The sequence below is a fragment of the Cervus elaphus genome, chromosome 22, assembly GCF_910594005.1.
Source record: "Cervus elaphus chromosome 22, mCerEla1.1, whole genome shotgun sequence".
NCBI classification, from domain to species: domain Eukaryota; kingdom Metazoa; phylum Chordata; class Mammalia; order Artiodactyla; family Cervidae; genus Cervus; species Cervus elaphus.
The window spans coordinates 3,604,446-3,631,072 of NC_057836.1; the positions used below are offsets into that span (position 1 = coordinate 3,604,446).

Below are 26,627 nucleotides of genomic sequence, written 5' to 3' on the forward strand. Positions count from 1 at the left end.
AACCAATTAACTAGTTTATTTTAATCCCAGGAAATGTGTCTAGTCAATTTAGAGGTGTCTGCTGCCTCCCGGAAGACCTGCCCCCCTCCCTGCCCCCGTGAGTCCCTTCCCTAATTTCAGTTTGCACTGAAGGAACCCAAGAAACACCAGTGGGCTGAGACTGCCTCTCACAGCACCACCAAGTTGGACGTCAGGGCCGGGTTCTCTGCGGGGAGGGAGACAGAGGCAGCAATTATAAAACTGGCTCCGATCTTGTTAAAGCCACATCACAAGGCTTTGGTTTCTGCCTCTTCGCTCAATCCTCAATCCTCAGAAGGCACAGCAGACCAATGAGTGTGCATACGTATGATTAAAATCATGGTTGACAAAAATAATCAGCAAGGACCTACTGCAGAGCGCAGGGAGCTCTACCCCACAGTCTAACAACCTAACAGGGAAAAGAACATGAAAAATAGCAGACATGTGTATGTGTAATTGAACCACGCTGCTGAAACTAACACAACATTATAAATCAACTATATTCCTGTGTGAAGCAAAAATTTTTAAGAATCATGGTTGACAATGTGCAGTTTAGAATTAAGAGAAAATCAACCCAAATCAGCGCCACTAAAGCCCCAAGGGAAGCTTGCAGGCGTCTTTGCAGACACAGCAGAAGGGCCGAGGGCCCAGGCACTGAGGTGGGGGCCCCTCTCTCCCAGGAGGCACAGGGCCCCCACTAGTTGGGACCCTGGGCAAGTCACTCCCCACCATGGGTACCCTCACCCAAAAGGTGGGACAACAGAACCTTTCCAGAATATGGAGAGGAAGGCAGAATGATGGGGTTTATCCCAGGGGCAGCCTAGAGTGGGGAGAGGGGTGCCTCTAGGGCTGGGTGGGAGACTCCCCTCCCCGAGCTGAGCCCACCACCACCCCACCCCACCCCTGCCTTCCAACCCTTGAACAACTGGGAGGTGTAAGGCAGGGTCCCCTGGGAAAACAGTTTTTGAGGCAAGTGGAAATGCAGCCCCCACCTCGGCTCTGCTTGAAACCGCACCATGGCCCTGAGCGAGGATTAGAAGAAGATTTGGAACCATGCTGAAAATTGATTTCTGCCCCTTCTTCCCATAACGCTGCTGGTTACAGGGCCTTCTCCTTTACAGGCCTGGCCACCTGTAACCCCGCGAAGCCAATGCAGCAGCCAGTCTGAGGGCCACGGCGGCCCCGTGGGGCGGGCAGCCAGGCTGGCTCACTACAGGAGGTGGATGGCGGCCGCCTTGCGGATGAGCCTGGCGGTCAGCGGGGAGTTGGGCTTTAAGGCATCTCGCTCCATCAGAAGGCTCCTGGGGAAACAGAGACAGGGTCGGTGCTGGAACCTTCTAGAAGCTGGGGGACGGATGGCTCTCTACCCCAAGGCAGGACACAAGCAGCACGGGCCACGGCTGAACTGGCAGAAAGCAAGATGCCCCCTCACCCAGTGGTGGAAGGAGGGGCTGACATCACAGCCCAGGGGACAGGTGGGACCAAGGTCCAGAGGCAGGAGACGGGGCCTTGGCAGGGGCGGGGACCAGGCAGCAGGTGGGCAGCGCTGTGAGGCTGAGAAAGCCTGGGCTCCCACCCCGTGTTTTCATGCTGGCCCAGGCCATCGGTGATTGGAGAGCACCCTGGCAGTGTTCCGGTGATGCCCAAGTGCAGAGCGTTTCAGGGTGGGCACAGCCCTGTGGCCTCACCTGCCCCAGGACTGGGGGCCTGACCCCTTGCCATAAGTAGTGCCTGGACCTTATGAGGTGGGGCGTGACTGGAGACGGGGGGAGGACCATGCCTGAGAATGCTGGAAAAGACCCTGATGCTGGGAAAGACTGGGGGCAGGAGGAGACGGGGACGACAGAGGATGAGAGGGTTGGATGGCATTACCGACTCGATGGACATGAGTGTGAGCAGGCTCCGGGGGTGGGTGATGGACAGGGAGGCCTGGCGTGCTGTAATCCATGGGGTCACAAAGAGTCGGACACGACTAAGTGACTGAACAATAACAGCAAGCCTGAGAATGTTCTGGGAAATCAAGCGGCCAAAAGGATGGTGAGGGGAAAATTCCAGCTTTCAACAAGGGAGGGTAATTTAAGACAAAGACACCCCCCCCCACCCAAACAACTGGCCATAGTGATCCTTTGCACGGAGGGCGGGGTTAAGGGGCTGGGCCTGGCACTGGGGGTGGGGACACCATGGCACGGGCCGAGGCTTTCTGCTTTGGAGGGGAGGGGTGCTGAGCAGCGTGAGGACGCCAGGAGGGCACCTGGAGGGGGTGCGCCTGGGACCCCGCCAGCAGCAGGCTCCCCAGCATGCCCAGCTTGGACCGCATCGTGCCCCCCACCTGACCCTGGCTCCCCTGCTCAAGGCCTCGCCCGCGTCTCTGTCCACGGGGCCCCACCCTCCCTGCCCAGCTGCCACCAAGCCTGGAGCTCCCCAAGCAGCTCCAGCACTAGAGAATGTGTGCGGCTTTGCATGTGGCCGTGGGGGGCTGACAGAGAGGGCCATGCGTCCAGGGTGCTGCAGGGTGTAACCACGTCCTGTGTGTCTGTCCACACTCGTGGGACACAGCGTCCACGTCTGTGTCATCAGCGCCGCCAATGCCCGCTGCTCGGTTTGGACCCGCCTCTGGGGAAACTGGGCCTTGCCTGCCATGGGCTACACAGACTCTGCCCCTTCCACCGGGCCTCTAACCTCCAGAGTCCAGCAAGGGCCTCCGGGGCCCCCTGTGCAGTCTGGACTTGCAGCAGCAGCTTCATGGGGCCTCAGGACACCCCGGCTGCCCACCCGGCACCCCGGTTCCCCTTTCCCCTCGGCGCTCCAGCTGGCCAGGAGACTTGGGCGAAGGGGTCTCATCTCACCTCCGGGGCACCGGGGCCGGTGGGGCTGAGAGGAGCCAGGGGTGGGAGCACGGAGCCTGCGGCAGAGGCTGCCTTCCCAGAGCTTTCTTCCTGGGGTGCCCCCACCCCAACACCCCCAATCCTCCAGCTGCACCCCTCCTCCTGAGCAGATCACCTCTGAGCCGGTTAAACCCGCTTGGTCTCAGGAGTCCCTCTGAATGTCACCTCCACGGGCACTCTCCCGCCCTGAACCCCCATCCACTAAGCGTCTCCATCACGGCATCCTGGGCAGCGTGCCCACGCCCACAGCGTTTTCACACGCATTTGTGGGATGAATCGCTTATTCCCTGCAGGAGACGGAAGCTCCTCGCAGCCTCGGCTGGGGCCTACCCGCCCACCTCTCCCCCTGGCACCTGGCACAGTCTGGCAGGACAATGTGTGGCAGGACGGTGTGAGCCAGGCCTGAAGGCTCAGTGGGTGGGTGCAGGAGAAGGACGGACGTCCCGGGCAGAGGGCAGCACGTGTGAAGGCCCAGGGGCCTGCAGGAGTAAGGAGCTCAGCGTGGCCAGGACAAGGAGTGCGCTGGGGGCGCAGGCGGGGGGCGCTGAAGGCAGGGCCCACGGCCCCTTTGGTCAAGTTGAAGATGCTCAGAGGGGAGAACCAGGCACCCTCGGGGCCTCGTATCTCTGCAGGCTTAGAGACGGACACCACTTTGGGCCAAGGCAGGTGGGAGCCTCTGGGCCCCTGCAAGTCCAGGGGGACCCCCGAGTGAGAGGGGCTGGGCTCTGGACCGAAATGAGGAACTCACCGGGCCACGTGCTTGTGGAGGTCAGACGAGCAGTTCAAGGCCGCGTGAATCAGTAACTGGTTGAAGACGTCTCTCTGAAAGATGCATTGGGCACGTGAGACCCCATGACGTGGGACGAGGGGTGGGGACTCCCTTCCCCACTGCAGGCCAGCCAGTCCTCAGGGAAAAGCTCACGGGGGTGTGAACTGCAAGGACCCTCCCACCCCGCGGGCGCCCACGCTGCACGGAGACGGGGGCTGCGGGGTCCAGGGGCTCCTGGCCCCAGGGCCCTTGCGCGACACACGCGAGGCTGGGGCTCACCTGGGCGTTGCTGCCTCCGATCTGGACCAGCCGGTAGCGGATGGGCAGGAGCAGCTCCACCACGCGTTCGGGGCTCCCGTCCTGGGCCTCCATCAGGGCCTGGCACAGGGGCAGCCCCACATCGCGGGCCAGGAGGTGCTGACAGTTCTCCCCCGGGGACCTGCCGGCCCGAGAGGGTGCCCTCAGCCCTGTGCTGCCCCCCTGACGGCGCACTGGTCTCCCACCCGACTCAGGTCCCTAAGAGGGTGGCCTCCTCCTCAGCCCAGCGTAGGGGCTTTGATCAGGTGGGCTGATGGAAGGACAGGCCACCAGGGACGGGAGAGGACAGGGTTCTCAACTCAGTTCAACGGCGCTGTGGCCTCGGGCCAGTGCCCCGATGCCTGGCCTCAGTTTGCTCATCTGTAAAATGGGAGTGGCAGAGCCGACCTCGCAGGGAAAGCAGGTCAAGGCTGGTACTGGAGCTGGTGTCGCCCCTGGACTGAATGCACAGCTGGGGCGGGCCTCGTCTTCCCAGGGCCCTCAGGAGGTGGCCGATCGGGGTCATGAGGGCTGGGGGCCTGAAGCTATGGCCAAAGCCCCAGGAGGAGGGGCAGGGCAGGTGGCTGTGGGTGTCACCCTCCCCTGGGCAGCAGGGACAAACCGCCAGGGCTCCTGGTCTCCCAGCTGTAGCTCTCCAGTCGGGAGACCAGGGCTGGCCACGTCCCCGGTGGCCTGTACAGGGCCTCCCCAGACTCTGTGGCCCCCACTGTGATTGGGACCAACTCCCATGGCACCAGGAACGGCGCGAGGGATGTCGCCACGTCACTGCCCCCATTCTCCTACCAGCCTGTCCCACCAGCCGAGGAAACAGGCTGAGAGTAGAGACCTGAGACCCTGTAAGGGGCAGTCCCTCTGGCTCCAGGGCCTCCCCGCCTCCCCTGGGCGCGACATTGACCTTGACCTTGAGGCCTACGGGACAGAGACTGCTCTGTGTCCCGGGTTGGGGGAAGCAAGTGTACCCTTGAAGGGCACGTCCCATGGGGACGCACACCTGGGGGAGACTGAACACCCGGGGCACACACCTTCCGAGGATGCCCGTCTAAGGGCACCCCTGGGAGGAGCCCTCCACGGGCATCCGTGTGGCTGTGCTCTCCTGGGGCCTCCACCCCCAGCCTCCCAGCAGGCAGAGGCGGTCTGCCCGCGCCGCCCCCGCCTCCCCACCCCGCCCCCGCCTCCCCACCCCGCCCTGGCCCTCCATGTACTCGCTGGCGTCCCGCAGGGTGGTCAGCAGCTCCTGCGTGGTCTGGGCATCCCCCGCGCCCAGTGACGCCATCAGGAAGTGCGCATCGTTGAAGAGCAGGACGTGGTCTCGGCTGTGCTTCCGGGTCACAGACAGGACGTCCTGCCACCGCTGGCCCACGGAGACCCCTGGGGACACGGGGGGACACCCGCGGGCCTGGCATGAGCGCGGTGTGCACTCCAGGTGAGGAGGCCCCATGAAGCTGGCAGGCGGCATCTGGCCTCGGGCTTAGGCCTTTGGGCCTGGCTTACGTTAACTTTGTTTAATCATAAAAGCAGCAGGTGGGTAAGGTAGAAAGCAAATCAAAATAATAAAAGCTATGGAACAGTGTTCAGTAAAGTCTCTGGCCCCTTTGACAAACCCCAAACCACTGTAATGGAGAAGGAAATGGCAACCCACTCCAGTACTCTTGCCTGGAGAATCCCATGGACAGAGGAGGCGGGTGGGTTACAGTCCACGGGGTCGCAGAGAGTCAGACATGACTGAGCCACTGAACAAAACCACTGTCAAAGCTCCTCTTGGGGTTCTCACCGGGAAGGCCCCTGACACAGGGCAGGGGGGCCAGTCAGAACCTGTGGAATTCATAAACAGCATCCTTTAGGTCTGCCTTTTGGGGCTTCCCTGGTGGCTCAGATGGTAAAGAATCTGCTCGCAATGTGGGAGACCTGAGTTCAATCCCTGAGTGCAGAAGATCCCCTGGAGGAGGGCATGGCAACCCACTCCAGTGTTCTTGCCTGGAGAGTCCCATGGACAGAGGAGCCTGGCGGGCTGCAGTCCATGGGGCTACAAAGAGTTGTCGCAAAGAGTCGGGCACGACTGAGCACCCCTTTGGGTCTCGATTTCCAGCTCGAGCCTGTCCCTCCTTCTGCTCTGCTCTCCCACACCACCTCCCCTCCCGTCCCTCATGGATTCTGCAAGTTACCCGACTCCCCCTCCTGCTCCTCGCGGTCCTCCCGCGACCCCGTGGTTGCCCAGACCTCCATGTCTCTGCCCGTCAAGTGGAAGCAGCCTGGAGGCTCCATTCTGCGGTGAGGAAGTGAGTGACCTTCCTCTCCCTTCCCTGGCCCCGCGGCACCCCGATGGGGCCTCCCAGCCTCCAGGCCAGGGCCCGGCCCTTCTGAGCCCCTCCTCACGGGCGTTCCGGGGGCCCAGGCTTGAGGCCCGGGCTGGGCCTCCACAGGTGAAGGGTCAACGGGATCTCAGAGTCAATAGGACTCAACTTCCCCTGGCCCTCCCCTCCCCACCCAGTTCTGGAGGGTTTTGGCTGAACAGAGACACAGGCCCCCACTGGCCGGGTTCTGGGGTCCCAGCCCAGTCACTTGGACGGCAGTGAGGGCTCCTCGACGATGCCCTGGCCTCCAGCCTGGCCGCCCCTGGCTCAGCCCACCTGCTGGAAGGAACCTGATCAGCCTGGCCCCACGGGCCCTTCAAGACCCAGACAGAAGCAGCACTCATCACCCTCCGTCCCCACCCCTCAGCCTCCTCCGCTCCATCTGAGCCGTGGACTGTGCCTCTCGCTCATCCCTGGAACAGGCCACCGGCTGCCGTCCTTGGGGCGCTGGATAGGCCGCTCCCTGTTATGATGCCCTTTCCCATCGCCCCTCAGCAAAACCCTATGCTCCCTTTTGTGGCTTCCATCTCACCTCCTCTAGGAAGCCTTCCCAGAATCCTCTAGAAACAGCCTCATCCCCACTCTGTCCCGCTGACCCGGGCCCTAGAGTGGGCAGAGGAACCTGCTGAATGTGGGAGGGACGGGAGAGCCATCAGGTACCCTAAGCAGTCGGCCGGAAGCCCTCCATGGCCCCCATTCAGGCCACGTCCAAGCACTGGGTGACACTGTGGTGAAACTCTTCTCTCTGAAATCCCCAGGCATTGAGAAACTGAGGTGGCACCCAGAGACGGGTAGCCAGGTACCGCCTGTCCCCAGCAGACTGAGCAGGTAGGCTGTGGGAGCGGCACGGGCCCGCCAGGTTCAGAGCCGGAGGCCTGGGCTCCGAGGGGCAGTGGGATCCAGGAGAAAGGGCCGCGGGGGCCTGGGCCCCTGGCCTGGGGCCGGCTGGAAGGCAGCCGCAGAGCCGGTACCCGGGGCCACGCTGTCCTGGGGCTGAGAGCAGACCCTGGAGAAACTCGCTCAGGCGTTCCCGCCGGCCTGGGCCCCGGCCATGGCCCTGCCCCTCGTCACCCTGGAGCGGAGGGACCAGGAACCAGACGGGGCTACCTTCCATCTGCAGCCGGTACAGCATGGAGCAGCTGTCCACCACGTCCAGCATCGCCCCGCTGGCCTGCAGGCTGGGCAGGATCTGGAAGACAAGGGCGGGTGGGGGTGAGGGGCTGCAGGGACTGCCTGAGTCCGCCTGTCAGGGCCAGGCCCTCAGCCCACGGAAGCCACCGCCAGCGTCCCCTCCACCCTACCCCTCAGGGCCGTTCGGCTCTCAGGGCCTGGGCCGCTCCGGGTGCCCGAGGGGCACTGGACAGACTTGGGAAAGAGCCCAGCGCACTGGCACCTGGGGGAGTGTGCGTCGGGCCCTGGCCCACCGGTCACCTCGTGTCCCCTCCTGGCCCGATAACGACTCCACCTTCAGCAGGTCTGCACCCCACGGCACAAGCTCTTGTCACCCTTCATAGGATGAAACTTATATAGGGTTTCCTCTTGCAAGAAACCCTGCTGAGCGTCCTTCTCCAGGGTTCAGATCCTCAGATCGACAGCATGTTTATGCCCCAGCCCCCCAGCCCCGGCTCGGTTCTTAAGCCCACAGCGGGGTGCCCAGAAGCTGTGAGTTAGGCTTTTTTTTTTTTTTTCTTTTAAACACACATCTTTGACTCAAAAGTTAAGAGTCTGCCTGCTAATGCAGGAGACTTGGATTCAATCCCTGGGTCAGGAAGACCCCCTGGAGAAGAGAATGGCAACCCACTCCAGTATTCTTGCCCGGAGAATTCCATGGACAGAGAAGCCTGGTAGCCTACAGACACGACTCAAAGACTCAGACATGACTGAGTGACAAATACTTTCACTTTCAAACATGTACTTAGGGCCTGGAGAGAGGGGGAATAGTTAGGGTTTAGTAGGTGGGGATTCTGTTTGGGAAGGTGAAAAAGTTGCAGGAATGGATGGTGGTGAAGGCTGCATTGCAATATGAATGTACTGAACGACACAGAGCTGTACATGTAAACTGGTTACCATGGCAACTGCACATTTAAAGTGGTTGCCATGGTAACCATACACACAAACTGGTTGCCGTGGTAACCACACACTTAAACTGGTTACGGTGGTAAAATACAGTAGGTATGCTCTATCTAAGCTCAACTGTGTCCAACTCTTTGCAACCCACCAGGCTCCTCTGTCCATGGGATTCTCCAGGCAAGAATGCTGGAGTGGGTTGCCATTTCCTTCTCCAGGGAATCTTCCCGACCCAAAGATTGAACCTGAGTGTCCTGCACTGGCAGGCAGATTCTTTACCACTAGCACCACCTGGGAAGCCCCAGTGTATATTTTACTACAATAAAGAAAAAAAATTCCCGGCAGTTCCCTAATGGTCTAGCGGTTAGGATTCAGCACTTGCACTGCCACCTGGCCCGGGTTCAGTCCCGGTCAGAGAACTGAGATCCCAGAAGCCACGCAGCACAGCCAAAAACATTTCAGGCGGAACAATGTTCTCACCAAATAAAGGCAATCTAAATGACTAGAAGGAAGCCTGAGATCTCAGAGATGACCATCTGACATGTGCACTCTTCCAATGCCCGCAGAGGGGTGTGTGTGTGTGTGTGTGTGTGTGTGTATGTGTATGCACACGCGAATTCAGTCATGTTTGACTCTTTGCAACCCACTGGTCTGTAGCCCGCCAGGCTCCTCTGTCCATTAAATTTTCTAGGCAAGAATACTGGAGTGGGTTGCCATTTCCTCCAGGGGATCTTCCCCACCCAGGGATTGAACCCACATCTCTTGCATCTCCTGCATTGGCAGATGGATTCTTTACCACCGAGTCACCTGGGAAAGCAATCTCCCAATGCCCACAGGTGAGCAGAGTCAAACCCCGTTCTGGGTTTCAACACTGCCCTTGGAGAGAATCAACGCTGTGAGGTCTTACACAAGAGCTGTGCTTCCGCTCCAGCTGTGGGTCTGTCTGGGGCAACACGGACCCGCTTAGGAAGCTGGTCGAGACTGAAGGGAAATCGACGCAATAAACTGAATTGAGTGCAAGCGTGGACTTACGTGGTCATCGTAAATGGTCAGCGCAGCCTCGTATTCGCCCTGGAAAAACGAAGTTCCGGGATTAACACAGGGAGAAGGTGAAATGAGATGCCGAGACATGAACTGAAAACGCCTCGACAAAGGCCCAGCCTGCCTGCCCACAGCTTGGTGGGTCTTGGGATGGGCAGAGAGGAACCCCTGCCCCCCAGCCCTTCTTTCCCCAGGTAGGGGACACAGCAGCAGCTGCCGCTAGGGGAGCCCTTTCCACGAAAGCATTGCTTTTCCCATGAAGCGCTTGTCAAGCGGCTGTGAGCTCTTCCATCTATTTCCTCCAGGACTGTTTCTTCCTCTCTGTCTTTTCCTCATGGCCCATTCAGCTGGGTTCACTGCTTTCTTGAAGATGCTGTGTTACTGCATTCTGCATATCCTTACAGGGCCCTTACCTTCCAAGCATTTCTCTTTGGGCCTTTAGGGAACTTCTAGATTTTCTCTACGACAAACTGCAAGAAGAGCCCTTATAAATGGGACCCAGTGGTGGGATCGCTGGGGTCAAGCATGACCCCACACCCGCGCCCCCACTGGGGTGAAGCACTGTGAGGGTCCCGTGGCTCGTTCGGGTACAACCGTGGGGTGTGGGCCTGGCAGTTCACTCCAGGGGCAGAGAGGTACTGGGTCTACATTGTCTCCACAAATGGCACACATGTGTACAGGATTTCTGAGTCCAGGACAGTGGGAAATACCTAAAGGAGTTCAAACCTGAAGAGCTGTTTGAACACGTGAGTGCCCTACTGCCTCAGAACGCCGCTGGAACGCACAAACACACAGCGCTGCTCCACGGGGTATAAAGTGCAGCAAAAGGCGGAAAACATTTCCTTCCTTGGAGGGTGAGACCTCACAAAGGTGTAAGGCCCTACATCTTTGTAGGTTAAGACGGCCGGTCCTCTTACCTTTTCAATCAGATATAAGGCCCAGTGCCAATAATTATGACAAGCAAGCATGTCAGAGTCCTGGGGAAAGAACAAGAGCATGAGAAAAATCTGACAGCCCGGCTGGGCGGTTGGGGTGGGTACGGGGGGGTAAGCAGCTGCTGTCTGTGTCAACACAGAACCCCACAGCTTTGGGGGCAGGAAACACTTCCCAGCCCCTGCCTCAGCTGCCCTGGCCAGCAAGTCCACGCCTGTCCATTCCTTTGGCCCTGAGCCTCGGCAAGTGGTGTGCCTGAATTTACCTAGGGCGCTGAGGCTACGGCAGGCTGGCATCTTAGCCCCAGGACGAGGAGGCAGGAGAACCAGAGCCACCCAGAGGGGGCCACTTGGCACCCCAAGCCTCGCCTTCCTTAGGTGTGGTGTGGAGAGAATGAAGAAGCCCATCCAAACGGCTGCAGAGGCCGACTGTGCCCAACAGCACAGGACGTCCCAATAAAACCCGACGGACCGCTGCACCTGGGGCCGAACCTCCGCAGGTCCTGGCACACCCCACAGGATAAAGGGGCAGGGGTGACACCCGGACGGCTGCAGCTGCTCTGCTTTGGGCCCCACCACGAATGCCAGCCTATGTGGCTGCGGCAGACACTTCCTTCTCTGCTTGGACACCACCTCCCACGTCCTGGGAGGCAGCTGACGCCGCCTCCTCCATGACCCACGTCTACACCTATATCTGAGGATTCAACCCTCCCAGCTCCCCTCCCTCACAGGCCACTGCGGGCTTCTGTTTACAGTGATCCTACACTTCCCTGTCCTTTGTCTACAAACTCCTACTCACCCTTCGACATTCATCTCATAGGCTGCCTCCACCAGGAAGCCTTCTCTGATTGCTCCCCCCTCAAGCCCAATTGGGTAGGATGCTTCCTCCGGGTATCCATATCCGCAAGAGTGCCCTAGCCGTGCTATGGTCATGCTGGGAGCTGCTAGCTCCACTTGACGGGTCTTTTGTAGACAGAGCAGCCTGCGCAGGACCCTCAGTGGGGTCCCTGGGATGAGGTAAAGCCCGGACACTGACTGGAGCCTGAAGAACTGAGCTCGGTGCCGGCAGCCAAGGGCCGGGGGCAGGCGCCAGAGGACAGGAAGGGAAGCCGCGGGCCCCGCCATCTGTCCCCCGGCTGGGCCGCCAGGCTGGAGGTCGCCAGGAGCCTCCGCAGGGGCCGTGCACAGGCATCGCGGCCCAGCGCCTGCCAGGAGATGAGCCCAGCCATCACTGGCTGCCTCGTGTTACAGAGTCAGACCAACGTCCAAGGGCGCTCCTTTGGGGCCAGGGCCTCATGGCGGTGGCAACAGCAGGTTTTTCAGATGAGGAAACTGAGGCCCAGAGGGATCGGGCTCCTGCCCTGGGGGAGAGGCCAGGCCTCAAGCACCCAGGCCCAGGAAATCCAGAGCCTGGGGCAGGAAGTAAATGGAATGAATACAAATGACCCGGCCCTGACCAGGCCTCCCCGGCCTCCCCCTTGGACTGCACGGCCGCCCAGGCGCTCCCTCCATGCAGGGTCAGTACCTGCTGGGGGGGCCTGAGGACAGGGGCCCGACCCACACTGCGCCCCCCCACTCCCCACCCAGGGCCGAGTTCAGGCCCAGGGTCTGGGGACCCTTACAAAGACGTGAGTCTGAACCTAATGCCGTCACAGTTCTCCAAGTTTACCTTGCACCTGCTCGCCTGCTCTACCTAATAGCTCTCCTGGAGAGGCCAGGACGCTGCCTTGTCAATGACTCCCCACTGGCCTTCCTGGGCCACACTGAGGTCATCGCGCTAGCCCCTGCTCCCTGCCCAGGTCCTGGTCTCGCCTTCGTTTGCTCAGCCACTGACCACTGGCTGCTGGGTGCCCACTGTGGCCCAGAGAAGGGCAGGGCAGCAGACCACCCCTGGACAGGCAGCCCGGGTGGATGCCAGGGACAAACCCGAGGACAAGCACATGTGAGGAGACAGGGCCACCGCAGCTGGGTGCAGGCCGGCACAATGAGGCCCCAGGGAAGGGCCGCCTGGCAGGGCTTGAGGGGTCTGGAGGGCATGGGTGCCACTGCCCCACCAGGGACCTGACCCCCGCATGCCAGCCCTGCATACGGTCGCCGGGCCCTCATCCACCCCATCGGCCCCTGGCTGCACCAGCTGCGGACACTCTGTGGTGCTGGGGTCCATGTCCAGCCCTCTAGCCAGTGGCGGAGGCAGGAGCTCAGAGCCTTCGTGGTTCTCACCAGTGCCAGTGCCAGGCTCTTGTTTGTTGCCATTGTTTAGTCGCTCAGCTGTGTTTGACACTTTGCCACCCTGTGGACTGTAGCCCGCCGGGCTCCTCTATCCATGGGATTCTCTAGGCAAGAATACAGCAGTGGGTTGCCATTTCCTTCTCCAGGTGGGGATCTTCCTGACCCAGGGGTTGAACCTGAGTCTCCTGCAAGGATTCTTTACTGCTGAGCCACCTGGGAAGCCTGGGTTCTTGCTCACCCAGTAATTTTTCTCGTCCATTCCTTCTACAGCCAAATGCCTCAGGCCACGACCAATTCTAGAATTACCTGCAAAACGCCGGCAGGTGTTGGGGAGCTGTGTGGCTCCCAGGGGACCTGGTGGTTTGATAGAAACACTTCCAAGCGGAACATAAGTTTCCCCAGAACTAAGCTGCACCTGGTAACTCTATCTGTTAATCCTCAGCTTAACTTAGGAGGACAGATGGAATTTTCCAGGCGGGTGGATGGACGAGCACCATACCTTCCAGTGGGCTTCCGAGTGCTGCATGAACTCCAGGCCTTCCTGGACCTCCGCTTTCATCTCGTGAATATGCGCAATGGTGTGCACCGACCACGCGTCCGTCGGGTTAATGGATAAAGCCTACGTGGGCGGGGGGCGGGGAGGACAAATCGAGATGATGTGTGAGTCAGTCCGCCTGGTGACAAGGCGTCCCAGCTGCAGGGGCACCAGGGGCCTGGGCTCTGCCTCAAAGTCACGTCCCCAGAGACCCGCCCGTGAATCAGAGACTGGATGCTGCCAACGAGGGTGTCACTGCCCACTTCACGGATGAGGAGACTAAGGCTCACGGAGGCTGGTGACTCGCCCAGAGCCGCGCAGTGGGGCAGCAGTGGGGTCTTCCCAAAGCAGGGGCTTATTCAGCCCCTTCGCCCCCAGCCTCGGGTCCACAGCTGAGTCACGTGCAACATGCCGCCCAGCGTCCCCACCTTCCTCTCGAGGCTGCCGTGGAGGCCAGTGGACAGAGTGTGTATGGACGCTGGGGGCTCTCAGCTGCCCCTCCCGACTAGTACACACACAAGGACCACACGTGTGGCTCTCCAGGCTCGTTCTGATGCTACTGAGAGGAATAACGACAGCCACTCACAGGGCTGGTGGACATGAGGGTACTGAGCGCCTACTGAGCCCGGCACGGGGCAGTAAACCGAGCTTCACCGTGACCCTGGGGACCACCCCGGCCCTGCTCCCTCGGCTCCCCCGTGCCTTCACCCCTGCCCCTGGCCCGGCCCCGGCCAGGCGGTCTGCACCGCAGCGGGTTGTGTGCAGCCCCACTGCAAGGCCCGGCCAGCCCGCGTGGGGACAGAGAGGGGGCCCGCCTGCAGGGACACCGGGGGCCTGGGGCGGAGCCCCACAGGACCAGGACGGGGCAGGAGACCCCGGGCGTGCAGCCGAGCAGGCCGGGGCCCCGGGTCCTGTGAACGGGCCCATGAAGCGTGCAGCTCGGGGCCGGGGCTCACGGCAGGGGCTGCTCTCACCCCTGCGGGGATCGTGGCCGCCCTCCCCCGCTGACCTGCTTCCCCCCACAGTTTCCTGGGGCAGAGTCCACCTGGCCAGGGCGACCTGGCCCTGCTGTCCCCAAACTTTGCTCCCAGCACCCGCCCCGCCTGTCTCTGCCCTAAGCCTTGGTCTATCAGTGCTCCATCTATCAGCCAGCCCGGGCCTGCCATTCCCCTTCCTCACAGCCGCCCTTTGCTCTTTCTGCCCTGGGGGTTCAGCCTGCAGATGAGGCCCGGGTGTGACCATCATGAAGCCTCTCCTGATCCCAGAGGAGCCTGTGCGGCTTACTCCCAGTTTCCCAGAAGCCTGGCCTTGCCCAGTAACTGTCTGGAGTGGACTGGTGCTGGGGTCAGAGTGTGGGCGCCGGCAGTAGACCAAGTGTGAAGGGAGAGAAGGGGTCCCCCCACATCACCCTTCCTGCTCCTGGCGGTTGTGACTCTCATCTCAGTCCCCCTCTGACTTCCTGAACCATCCTGCCACCCACAGGTGCCCACACAGATGGCGCCCAGCAGGAGGGCCCAATGCCAAGGTGTCCAGGGGACCTTCCTGCATCTGGCCCCCTGGGTGGTGACGCCTGGTCCCCCAGCACGGAGCCAAGATTACAGAGAAGTCCCCTGTGTCCCCCCTCAAAGCCCTGACTCAGGACTGCATCACAGACCCTGTCACCTCCTGTCAAGTCCCACCTCTACTTCTGTGAACCCAGAGGTCTACAGAGACCCAAGTGCCCTGTGGCCCCAGGAGGGCACCGCTGCCCCCTGGGGAGGACAGGGTGCTGGGAGCCCTCCAGGGCAACGTCCGGGGGACGAGCCCTGCTGGGAGCTGGGGAGCAGGCCTGTCCAGGCAGCATGGACGGTGCTCAGGCAGCCTGGGGGAGCCTGGCGCTGCCTTCTGTGGGCTGGGCGGCCTTGGCCGTGGCCTCCCGGAGCCCGGCAGCTCTCCTCTGAGTGATGAAGGGGCTCAGTGCCTCATGGCATTGCATCCAGCAGATGGACCGGGCACGTCCAAGTGAGGGCCAACCCTGAGCCAGGCCCAGGAGCGGTTGTCACTCCCGGGTACATGGTGGTCCCTCCCTGGGCCTCAGTCTCTGCTCCTGGGAGGGGAGGCGCTGGAGGAGGGGCCTCTGAGTCAGAGAAGCCGAGGCCCTGGAGCCTGCAAGCCAGGGTGTCCAGGGTGCGTCCAGGGTAGCGGCCAGCCAGTGTGCCCCAGCACAGAGGGAGGGGCCAGGCCCGCGGGAAGCACTTAGCATCCCACCCGGCTCTGTGCCCTTGGCTGCGGCTGCCTCCGGTGGAGGCGGTACTCAAGAGAAGGCCTGGCCAGCAGGCCCCAATGCCAGGTCAGGGCCCACCGGAAGCGGTCTGATGAGATAAAATTTATATTTTAAGGGAGGACCAGAAAAATGAAGCCTAAGATCCTCTCTGTGCCTGTTCGGGCCTTCTCCCTGGCTCCCCGATGTGCAGCGCACGCCTGCATCACATTAACCAGAGCTCCTCAAAGAAGGGAGTGCCTGCTCCGCCCTGGAGACGGAGTCTTCCCTCTCCTCGGATGCCAGCAGTCTAAGTTCTTCAGAGAACACGGCCCTTCCCAGCCCTGCAGTGGGGCGTGGTGACTTGCTGCTCACTTTGTTCGTGCTTATCCAGAACTGTGTGTCCTTGGTGACCTTCAGGGAAAATATCAGGATGTCTTTTTGATGTTCGGTCCTTTGTCTCACAAAAGTAGGCAACTGTACCTTCAAGTTCTAACAGGCAGAACAGTGCTCAGAACTGTAAGCTTCCCGGTTTACAATCCTCAGTTTGGCTCGAGTAAAATTCCCTTTCTTTCCTTCTTAACTTGATAGCTCAGTGGCGACAGTTTTTGGCGACAAGCCTCACTCAGCACCTAATGGTCCTCTCTTGGAGGCTTGGTGCTGTCGGCGACGCTTAGAAACCTGCGGTTCTAGGTGGGAGAAGCAACGCTGACACCCATTTCCCACCTACACAGTTTGGGTCCAGAACACACACGGTGGGCCCTGGAGACACGGAGCTGGGGGTGCACAGAGCCGTCACGCTGTGTGACCTGGAGGGAGAGGGGTGGACGGAACCTCACGGGCCTTCCCCCACCTGTGCAAGGTAGCTCTGCAGACCCGGGCGGCACAGGTGACCGGAGGGGGCTGCCCTCTCTGTTAACACAAGTCCTCCCAGTAGGAAATGGGGTGCAGAATGGGGGGCCGAGCCTGGCCTGCTCTGCCCCCCCTGACACCGCTCCCCCAGGGGCCCCGCACCTGGGAAGGGCCCACCTACCTCTTTCGCCAGCTTTTCTGCCCTATCATAGAGATTGGTTTCCATTAGTCCGAAAGAATAGATGCCTTTCACGTAGCTGGAAACAGAAACAGAGATGATTATTTTTTTTAAATTGATGGGAACCATTCCACCCGCGACACGGCCGGAGCAGGGTTGTGACCCCCCAGACGGTATGTCTGGACACACACCCTACGTGGAATTCGAATCTTTGCGGCTTATGATCAAGTTAAGATGAGGCCATCCTGGATGAGGGTGGGCCCTAAACCCAACGACTGGTGTCCTTATAAGAGAAAGGAGAGGAAGGCAGAACACACAGGGACACACACACACACAGAGGACAGACAGTCACGTGGAGACGAAGGCAGAGACTTGCCAGTCCCCACAGTCACTGGAGCCAACTCCGTAAAATAAATGCACCTCCCTCCCTCCTCTGCCCTCTCTCTCTCCCTGTGTGTGTGTGTGTAAATAACATAGATATAGATATACATATCCTGGGTTTCCCTCGTGGCTCAGTGGTAAAGAATCTGCCTGCCAATGTAGGAGACTCGGGTTGGATCCCTGGGTCGGGAAGATCTCTTGGAGGAGGAAATGGCCACCCACTCTAGTATTATTTCCTGGAGAATTCCATGGACAGAGGAGCCTGGCGGGCTAAGTCCATGGGGTCGGACACAAAACTTAGTGACCACATAATAAATACACATCCTATTGGTTTCTGTTTTCTGGAGAACCCTGACAACACAGCTCTTCAACCTATTAATCCACTTGCCCTTCACAACAATCCTATGATTAAGATGCAGTGGAGGTGACCCTGGGTGGCGGTCCCTAGGCCTGCTCACAGTTATTCCACGCCTCCCTCTCCTTCCAGCCCATGGTAGTGCTGCGCTTCCTGGCCTCCTGCGGCAGGGGGCGGGGGTGGGGGGGTGACTGGATCTGGCCAGCGACTCAGAGCACTTCACTCTGAGCACTAATGCCACCGCGAGTCCCCCAGGAGAGCTCTCTTCCCTCTTAGCAGCTGGCGTGTCCAGAAAGTCGTGGCTTCACCAGCTGGGATCCCAGAGGGGGACAATGGCATGGGCCCAGAGCCTCTGCCCGCCTGTGATGGGACACATATTATGAGGGAGAAGCTCGCCTTCCTTGTAATAAGAAGTGGAGAAAAAGATCTAGAGGATGTTTGTTACTGCAGCAAAACCTACCTTGTGCTGACTGATACATAATAGTATTACTTCATTCCCAGGGTGGAGTAAAGATCAAGTGAAGATGTGAAACCTTTTCACTTTTTTTTTTTTCCTGGCCAAGACCTGTGGCTTGCAGAACCTTAGTTCCCCAACCAGGGGTCAAACCCAGGCACAGAGACCTGACCCTGGACCACCAGGGAACTCCCACCTTTTCACTTCGGAGAAATAGGAAAGAGCAACGGCAGCCTCACGAGTTTCAGGGCAGGGCCTCTGCCATTCCTCAGGGCAGAGGAGAGAGGCTGAGACAGGAATGATGTGACTCCCAGCTGGCACCGACCTGCTCAGGGGGATGTCGGGTGTCCAGAAGGGATAAACTCGAGCCACGGAATCTCGCATTTGCTCCTGGTAGCCCAGGTAAAAGTAGGCATCGTGGGAAAACTTCAGAGCCAACATGTCTGTTGGGTGGTCCCGGAGAATCTGCTCCCATAGCTCACAGGCTTTCGGGAAGTTCCTGGAAGCCAAGAGAGGTGTCTCAGCAACCCCGAGCCCAGTTCACACACAGCGAGTGGAAGGGGCTTCCCTTCCTGCCAGTGTCACGGCTCACACTGAGCTGGTTAAAATACACAGGCACATTTCTGTGTCAGGTTGTGGCTCAGAAAATGCAAAAGCCAGTGGGATGTTTTACTTTCTAACTCAAGCAAAAAAAAAAAAAAAAACCGTTTCACAAGTTGCCAATTCACCTGAGACCAAACACCAGCTGTGGGAAGTCTGAGAGGTGGAATTCCAGCCCTGCGCTGACATTCACACTGATTCCCCAGGAAGACAGTGAAGGACAGGGAAGCCTGGTGTGCTGCAGTCTGTGGGGTCACGGAGAGTCAGACACAACTTAGCGACTGAACAACAGCAACGACACCAGGGAGACCGGGACGGAGCTCTGTCACGGCTTCAGAACTCGGTCACCCAGGTCTGCGGGCATCTCCCTGCACAAGCAGACACACGGGGTGTCCTGGGGGGCACAGGACACACAGGGGGACAGCGTGGGAACCAGAGGGGCAGGGGGCAATGGGCAGATGCTCACCTGGTGTGTTAGGACCAGGAGTCTAAGGGCAAGGGTCTTCCTCTCTCTTTTATCTATTTATTTACTGTGATCCTATTATTTTTGATGTTGTCATCCAGTCGCTAAGTTGTGTCTGACTCTTTGTGACCCCATGGACTGTGGCAATTATTTTTGTAATGAAAATAATAACCAACTTATTCAATGAAACCAAATAAGCTGCTTTGAATGTCAGACTAGGAATCTGAACCAACTGTGTCCTCAGTCAGCTGAGGATACTGCTGCAGACAAGGTGCGGCTCTCAATCAAACAGGCATGGGAGGCAGGGTGGGCATCACCCCCCAGCCCCCTCTGCACAGTGCTGGGGCAGCCCATGGAACCGGCCAGCGAGCGTGGTCCTGGAGACCAGCCCCTGGCCCAGGGAGGCCCCTCACCCCTTGGCAAAGGTCTCTACTGCAGACACGTGCAGCTGCTCCCGGTGGGTCAGGGGCTGGGTTTTGGAAATCTCCACCATCGTCTTCACGGCCACATCCAGCTCTTTGTCCAGCCTCACGGAGCTTCCGGTGCCAATCAGCACGAGGCCATTAGCGATGGCGTGGCCCATGGCTGGCGAAAAGTGGGAAAAGAGCTGGTGATTCAGACGGTCATGCCCAGCCCAGGCAGGCCCTGCAGGTGAAATAAACACCCCATGTCCTAGGAGGGGCAAGTCAGGAGGCTTTAGGCTGTGTCTCCACCAACAGTGCAGAGCTCGGACCCTCACCATGCACGTGGAGGTGCAGCAATCCTAACACATCCTGCACCCCCCGAGCACTTTTCCAGCTAGGACATTACAGGGAGCACCAGTGTGTGGGGCACCTGTGCCCCCCTCACTGGATGAGCTGGTTAGGGGCTGCCTCAGGACGCTTTGGAAGCCCCCCTGCTTCCTTAATCAGCTGCTATTATCACTGCCACCAGCACAGGGCCTCCCAGGGGCCCCCCAGTAGATGCTGTCGGGGGGGCCGGCCCCCAGAGCACAGAAGCCGTGATCCTGTCTTGGCTGCCTTCCTGCGCTGAAAACTTGGTGGCTGAGAAAGATCGGGGCGGGGGCGGGGGCGCTGCCTTGCGGCCCTTGCAGCAGTCTAGGCCCCCGCGACCCACCTGGGATTGCCAGCCCCCGTCCTGACAGAGGAAGGATGTCCACTGGTGTTTCAAACTCCAGTCCCTAGTCCGGGTCTGGGACCTAGGACCCAACCTCAGTGCTAGGACCACATGTGGCCCCCGCGTGTGACCTGCGGGCCAGGGTCTGCTCAGAGAGCCTGAGCCCATGCCCAGAGGCTAGCTCCCCTGACAGCTTCCTTCATCCCCTGTTCTGTGCCCCTTGCCCTCAGTGGGACCTGGGCATGGCGGGGGGTGGCGGTGGAGGGGGGAGTCCCTGCTGCCCTCCCCTCTCAGCCCTTCCCCCCAGCCCAGAGCCTTACCCAGGCTGGGGCTACCCTGCTGGGGTTCTGGAATGCACTGGCCAGACCCCCATGCCTGCCACACACATGGCTTGCCTGTGACCACAGCCCCTGTGCCCAGGTCGGTCTCCCCTGCCCCAGCCTCTCTGGGGAGGGCCTCACTAGGAGGAGACCTCACTAGTGTTCAGAAAGGCTGCAGTGGCCACTTCTTGTGTTTCCAGGGGGGTCCAGGCTTTGGATTGAGACAGCCGTGTCTGATCCCAGATCCCCAACTACCAGTTGGGTAGCTTTGGGTCTATTTCTTACTCTGTCTGAACCTCAGTTTCCTCATCTGAGAAATGGGATCAGAGTCTTCCTTGCATAATTGATGTACAATTAAGGAAAATATTTGGAAGATACCTTCTATAGAAACTGGCATCTTTATGGGAGCAGCTGTTATTCCAAGCACAGTGGTGACTGTGATCTTCCCTTCCTCCCAGCCTGGTTACTGCCACAGGCCTGCCCTCTGCAGCCCAGCTGAGGTCTGTACTCAGAGAACCAGTAAGGGGCTGGACTCATGAAACACGGCCCTCAACCCAGGGGAAGCATCACTCACCGAAGGTCGGATCTGCCGCTTTGAGCTTTGACAGGCAGCTCTCAATGCCACCAAGGCCCTGGTCGTTGGTCCATTTTACGTACTGAAATTTAAAAGGGGAAACAAAGCTGTCCCCAGGGAGCTTTTAGTTCATGTAAATGAAGGTGTGTATGTAAACCTTTTTTTTTTTTTCTCTCTAGAATACTGAGTATTTTCTGGACCTCAGCTCAAAGAAAATACAACTGGGGTGCGTCTCAGATGAAGAGACTTAGTACATATAACTCAAAGCACATTTTCAAGGGCCAGTGAGGCCTCTGTGTCCAAAAAAGATACATCTAAAGGAAAGTCCTTCCTGATAGGCGACCTGCCCATAGTGTCAGCCTCGTCAGCCTCAAGAGGGCACTAGACATTTGGGTACTTCCATTTATTCTTTTAAAAAAAGAACCATAGTAAACATTCATTATAGAAAGTTAGGAAGGGCTTCCCGGGTGGCTCAGGGGTAAAGAATCCTCCTGCCGGTGCAGGGGACACGGGTTCCATCCCTGGTCCACAGTCCACAGACCGTGGAGCAACTAAGCCCCGTGTGCCACGATGATCGAGCCTGTGCTCTACGCTCTAGAGGCCACGCTCTGCAACAAAAGGAGCCACTGCAATGAGAAGCCCCCGCTAGCTGCAACTAGAGAAAAGTCTGAGCAGCAGTGAAGACCCAGTGCAGCCAAAAATAAATTTAAAAATATATTAAAAGAGAAAAGAGGAAGCGGCACACAAGCCGGAAGATCAAACTTGTCCTAATTTCCCTGGTGGCTCAGCTGGTAAAGCGTCCACCTGTGATGCAGGAGATCCCGGTTCGATTCCTGGGTCAGGAAGATCCACTGGAGAAGGGATAGGCTACCCACTCCAGTATTCTTGGGCTTCCCTTGTGTGGCTCAGCTGGTAAAGAATCCGCCTGCAATCTGGGAGACCCGGGCTTGATCCCTGGGTTGGGAAGATCCCCTGGAGAAGGGAAAGGCTACTCACGCCAGTATCTGGCCTGGAGAATTCCATGGACTCATATAGTCCATGGGGTCTCAAAGAGAGTTGGACACGACTGAGCGACTTTCACTTTCACTTTCATCCTAATTTCCTCTCATCATCGCTCTTGACAATTTGTTTCTAGTCTCTCTGTTTTAATGCCTACTTACTGATTTGGCTGCACTGGGTCTTAGCTGTGGCACTCGAGATCCCCGATCTCTTACGGCAGCGGGACCTTTTAGTTGCAGCACTGGAGCTCAGTGGCAGCAGGCAGGATCCTTGACCAGGGATGGAACCCGGCCTAGCACTGGGAGTATGAAGCTGCAGCCACTAGACCACCAGGAAAAATCCCTTAATGCCGAGGTTTTAAAACTCTGTCGGACATTCCTGGCGGTTCAGGGGTTGAGATTCTGTGAGCTTCCAATGCAGGGGCTGCATTTCCAGTTCCATTCCTGCTGGGGGAGCTAGGATCCCACTTGTCGGGTGGCCCAAAGCCCAAAACATAAAACAGAAACGATACTGTAACAAATTCAATAAAGACTTCAGAAAAGATCCACATCAAAAAAAAATAAATCTTAAAAAAAAATCCTAAAACCATAATAACGCATTAGATTTTAGAATGTGCTCTGTCAGATATCCAACCTCCATCTATACAGAATTAGCACGTGGCATTTTAACAAGACTTGGGGGAGTGGGCACAGAGACAAGGACTCATGGGAGAGCACACACACTGGCAGGGTTTGGAGCGTGGGGCTGCACTGGGGAATGTTTCCTGTAACAAATCATGCTCTGCAAAAGCCAAAAGGGGAAGGGGACAAACAGGCAAAGAGCTCAGATGCACACGGTGGAGGCCATGTCACTGCTGTCTCTTGGATGGCCCTTGTTTCTAGCAGCTTCCTTGGTCCTTATGCTACATGGATGGAATCAGTAGGTAGCGGCCTTACTGCTCTTGGAAGAGCCCTGCCCTAGTTTTCCATCAAGGTGTGTAGACTCAGGTGCCTCCTGCCCCTCTTAAGTCGCTGCAGGAGTCAGCCCCACGCTCCGGGCCTCAGCTCCCCTACCTGTCAACCAAAGTATTTGGACCTTACCTCTGTGACGCTCCTAGTTCTAAGACTATAGGCTCCTTCACTGCAGTTAGAAATGATTGGTGATACGGTGGAAGGTCTTAGAACAGCCACAGGTGGAGGAGTATCTTCACAGATTAGACTCAGAAGAGGGAGGGTGGGGGGGCTCATGTCCTAAATGGAGGAGATCCACACCAAAAACCCCAGCACCCTCACAGACCAACGCCTGCCGCCTGGAGGACCTCCCAGCTATGTCCTGGGGCAGGTGGAACTGTTCCCCCATCCTGAGGATACAGAGGACATGGATTCTATTGCACTGGATTGCTCAAGTTTGCATGCAGCTTAAAAAGCATCCATGGCTTTCTGAGCCACTGACTGTGGGACTTGGGAACAGCCTGAGCCATTGGTCCTGGGCAAGGATGCTTCAAGGCATCATGAAGGTCCCCAGGAAGTCTTTCTACTCTCAAGTTTACCAAGGTACAATAACTCTGGGTACAAGTAGGGTTAACGGGCTACAATGTTTATAAAATCAGGATAAAGTGGGAAAGCTCTGAATGCTTCCAGTGCCATGCCTGTATGCGGTCACCACTGACCAGCTCAACCTGGACAGCACATGGCACTTGGCGGTTTGGCTGTAACCTTCAGCAAGCTATGCGGATGGAAGCTGGCGATCACTGGGCCCGTGTGGAAGCACCATGTCCTCGTGGCGCAAATAAATGCAGCCGTCAGACACACCCAACATTTATCTCATGAACACAAAACCCATTCACCAATTTTAGAAACCTCCTCTTGGATCTTTACAGACGCAACTGCCACTTCCCTCTGCAAACGCACCTGGGTCAGGGTGGCGTCAAATAGCCTGCAGGCCTCATTGCTTGGTGTTGAGAGTGGCAGCCGGGCATCCTTCCATGCCTGCGCACAGCAAGAAGCGGTCTTATTCCTTGTAGCCTTCCCAAGGAGCACGCGCGAGCCTCCACCCCCAAACCTGGAAGAAGCTGATGCCTGTACTCTGCAGGTACGGGCCTGGAAAAGCCCCATCCTTGTGGGGCTGGTGCGGACTCCCAGATTTCATAGATGGTGCAGTTCAAGGAGAGTTGAATCCTGGGTGGGGCTATCCCTAAGTAAACACCAGGGACTTGAAAGCAGCCAACTGCCCTCAGGCAAGCTCCTCCCTCCCTCTGACCTTTGTCTGGCCTCTCTGTGAAATGGGGCTCTGGAGGATACCTGGGTGACTGGGACGTGTCCCCCAGGGATCCCACGCTCAGCAAGGGTGAGGCACTCATCAGGCTGCAGCAGGGTATGCCAGGGCAAAGGAGGGGCTAGAGTTGGAGTCCAAAACCAGGTGGGTGGTCCTTCTCCCTGGCCGGCAGGGTGCCAACCACCAAAGGGATTCCTCTCATCCCAATTTTCAGTCACACGATTCAGACATTAGGGAACACCTCCAGCTCTCAGAATTCTGCACTGTAGTGACAGCCCAGGCATCCTGCCGGGGGCACAGGCCGCACGGGCCACTCGTCTTACTCCCGGAGCGCAGTCGACCGCCCCTCCAAGTAACAGTGGGGGCAGGTCCCCTCACTCCTCCTCCTCGGGTCCCAGCGAGACCCAGACGACACCCTCCAATGCCTGGCCTCCTCTCCGTGCGACTACGGGGTTGCTGGGCTACGCAACCCCGAGGATTAAGAGGCTCTGGGCTCTCCGAGGGGCCGGGCCTCCTGCCACAGATCTCTCGGTGGTGGGGCGCACCGGAGTATCCTCTGGTGCCTTCCGTGCGCCCGGGACGCCCGCGGGGCTGTCGGGGGAACCTGTCACCACTGCACCCCGGGAAGCTCTAGTCCTACCAGCCCACATGTCGCCGGGCCACCCCGGGGATGCGGGGCCGCGGGCGCTCGGCCGAGGGCGGCCTCCGGGTACCTGACAGTCGCGAAGCGGCGTGGTGGCGGCCATGGTGCGGGTTCCGCGGCCGCCGTGCTGCCTCTGCGACCTTCCGCGTAGGGGCGGGGTGTCGAGCCTCAGGGGCGCGGCTGGGGGCGGGACGGGGAGGACCCCGCCCACTACTTGCTTTCGACACCTCCGGATAACCCCCGGAGGGTTACCCTCCCCAGGCTGCCAGCTTCGGTGTGAGCCCCACCTACCCGATCAGAGCCAGGGGCGGCAGGGGCGGCAGGGGCGGAGGGCGGGCGTGGGAGAGTGGGTGGGATGAGGGAGTCCCTTTCCATGGGGACCCCCCTGAGAGGTGACTGCAGGGACCCCTGGGAGGCAGAGGAGCCCTGGGGCAGCGGTCCCTTTGAACAACAAGTGGGACCAGGGGCCATGCTGTGTAAGGGCCACGACCCCGGATGCCTCTGTCCTGGGTGTGGCCCGGACAGTTGCACAGGGCCTCACACTTAGAAGGACCCCATGCTCGCTTTAAACCTCTGCTGTGGTCATCTTGAAATTCTTGACCATCTTTGAACAAGGTTCCTACATTTTGATTTTGCACAGGGCCCTGAAAATCATGTAGTCGGGCCTCTGACAGCCAATGCATTAGCACGTGCATCTTTTCTGAATTCCCCACAGCTCACCACCTCCATGGCCACTAACCCCAAACTGAGTCAGGACCAGCTCACTCACATACCGAGCGTTCTTGCAGCAGGCAGGCCTGTGCCTTTGGTTTCCCTTGACCCCGCCTAAGAGGCCCCTGCTCTTTCAACCCTGTCCACCTACAGTCTATCTCCCTCACCGCAGGAGGATGCTTCCAACCTGGAAATCAGATCAGGCCCTTCCCTGCTCAAAACCCTCAAACACTTCCCAAGCCACTTGAGATAAAATTCAAACACACGACCATGGTCTCTGAGGCCCAGCTTGCCCTGGTCACTGGCCGTCTCTCCAATGACATCGTCTACCACTTCCTCTCCTCTCTGCTTACTCAAGCCCCACTACTAACCTCCTCTCTCTTTCCTGCCTCCCTGCATTTGTACTTACAGGTCCCTGTCCTATTATGCCCTTCCCTAGCTCTTTGTGAGGCATGCGCCCTCATTTCATGGTGATCTGTGGGCTCAGAGGGCACCTCCTTGAAGAGGCCTTCCTTGATTCCCCATCTCACTGTCATTCATATCTCTACCTGCCTTATCTGTCTTCATATCACATCTCACAGTTATACTCAAAATCCCTCACGCTTAGGTTAGTTTTGATTGTCGCTCAACCTGTTACGGGAAGCACACTGATTGAAACCGCCCACCCTGGCCAGGCACCATAGTAACCATTTGAATGAGTTGTTTTATGACAGGAGGTCCTGGTAAGGAACAGGGAACTAATAAGCCTCCAGCAACCAGAGAGTTCAGGAAAGGTAAAAAGGAGACACCACCTGTCCAACCACCTCCCAGAATCCTTCTCTCTGGCATCCATCTTGGCTGAACAAAGCGTGCACCACCAGGAAGGACTCTTGACTCAGAATGATTGGCTAAGGACAACCCAGAAACTAATCCCATCACCATAAAACCCGAGACTGTGAGCCATGTGACAGAGCCGTTCTCCTGGGTTCCCTTACCCTCCTGATCTCCACCCAGGTGCCCTTTCCCAATAAAATCTCTTGCTTTGTCAGCACATGTGTCTCCTCGGGGCAATTCATTTCTGAGTGTTAGACAAGAGCCCAGTTTCGGGCCCTGGAAGGGGTCCCCCTTCCTGCAACAAACCCCTTTATAATGGAAGCTCCATGGGAACTAGGCCTAGGGCTAATGCCTAGAAAAATGCCTGGTGTATAGTAGGTGCTTGAAAGCTGTCTAAAATGACCAATGTTAAATGAATTAATGGGGAACAAAAAGGAAAACAATCAGACATAACAATGGATAATCGGAGAAAGTAAGAAAACAAATAATTGAAGTGACAGATCTAATCCAAACATATCAATAATCACATGA

General features: G+C 58.4%; 2 protein-coding genes across 2 annotated transcripts in view; one reads left to right on the top strand and one right to left on the bottom strand.

Annotated features, from left to right (window-relative positions):
• Positions 1–24,757, bottom strand: TTC38 (tetratricopeptide repeat domain 38). The gene is made up of 14 exons (XM_043882082.1): positions 24,643–24,757; positions 23,566–23,643; positions 20,678–20,759; positions 19,081–19,252; positions 17,930–18,103; positions 16,418–16,493; positions 13,110–13,229; positions 10,367–10,426; positions 9,441–9,479; positions 7,449–7,530; positions 5,193–5,358; positions 3,952–4,111; positions 3,652–3,725; positions 1–1,319 (listed from the first exon to the last, which is right to left on the bottom strand). The coding sequence occupies exons 1-14, from the start codon at positions 24,673–24,675 to the stop codon at positions 1,229–1,231; spliced, it is 1,407 nt and encodes a 468-aa protein (XP_043738017.1). The 5' UTR covers positions 24,676–24,757; the 3' UTR covers positions 1–1,228.
• Positions 24,674–26,627, top strand: part of LOC122680682 (polycystic kidney disease and receptor for egg jelly-related protein-like) — an 11,074-nt gene continuing 9,120 nt past the window's right edge. The window contains exon 1 of the mRNA XM_043882308.1: positions 24,674–24,719. Coding sequence (XP_043738243.1) covers positions 24,674–24,719 — 46 coding nt within the window. The remainder of the gene's footprint in view (positions 24,720–26,627) is intronic.

Excerpts from the sequence above, each read along its gene's own strand:
- TTC38 (XM_043882082.1), bottom strand. The coding sequence starts at position 24,675 with ATGGCCGCCACCACGCCGCTTCGCGACTGTCAG. Across the intron at positions 19,253-20,677 it reads AGCGGCAGATCCGACCTTCG|CCATGGGCCACGCCATCGCT; the intron begins GTGAGTGATGCT and ends ACTTTTCGCCAG. Across the intron at positions 16,494-17,929 it reads CCCGACATCCCCCTGAGCAG|CTACGTGAAAGGCATCTATT; the intron begins GTCGGTGCCAGC and ends TTCTGTTTCCAG.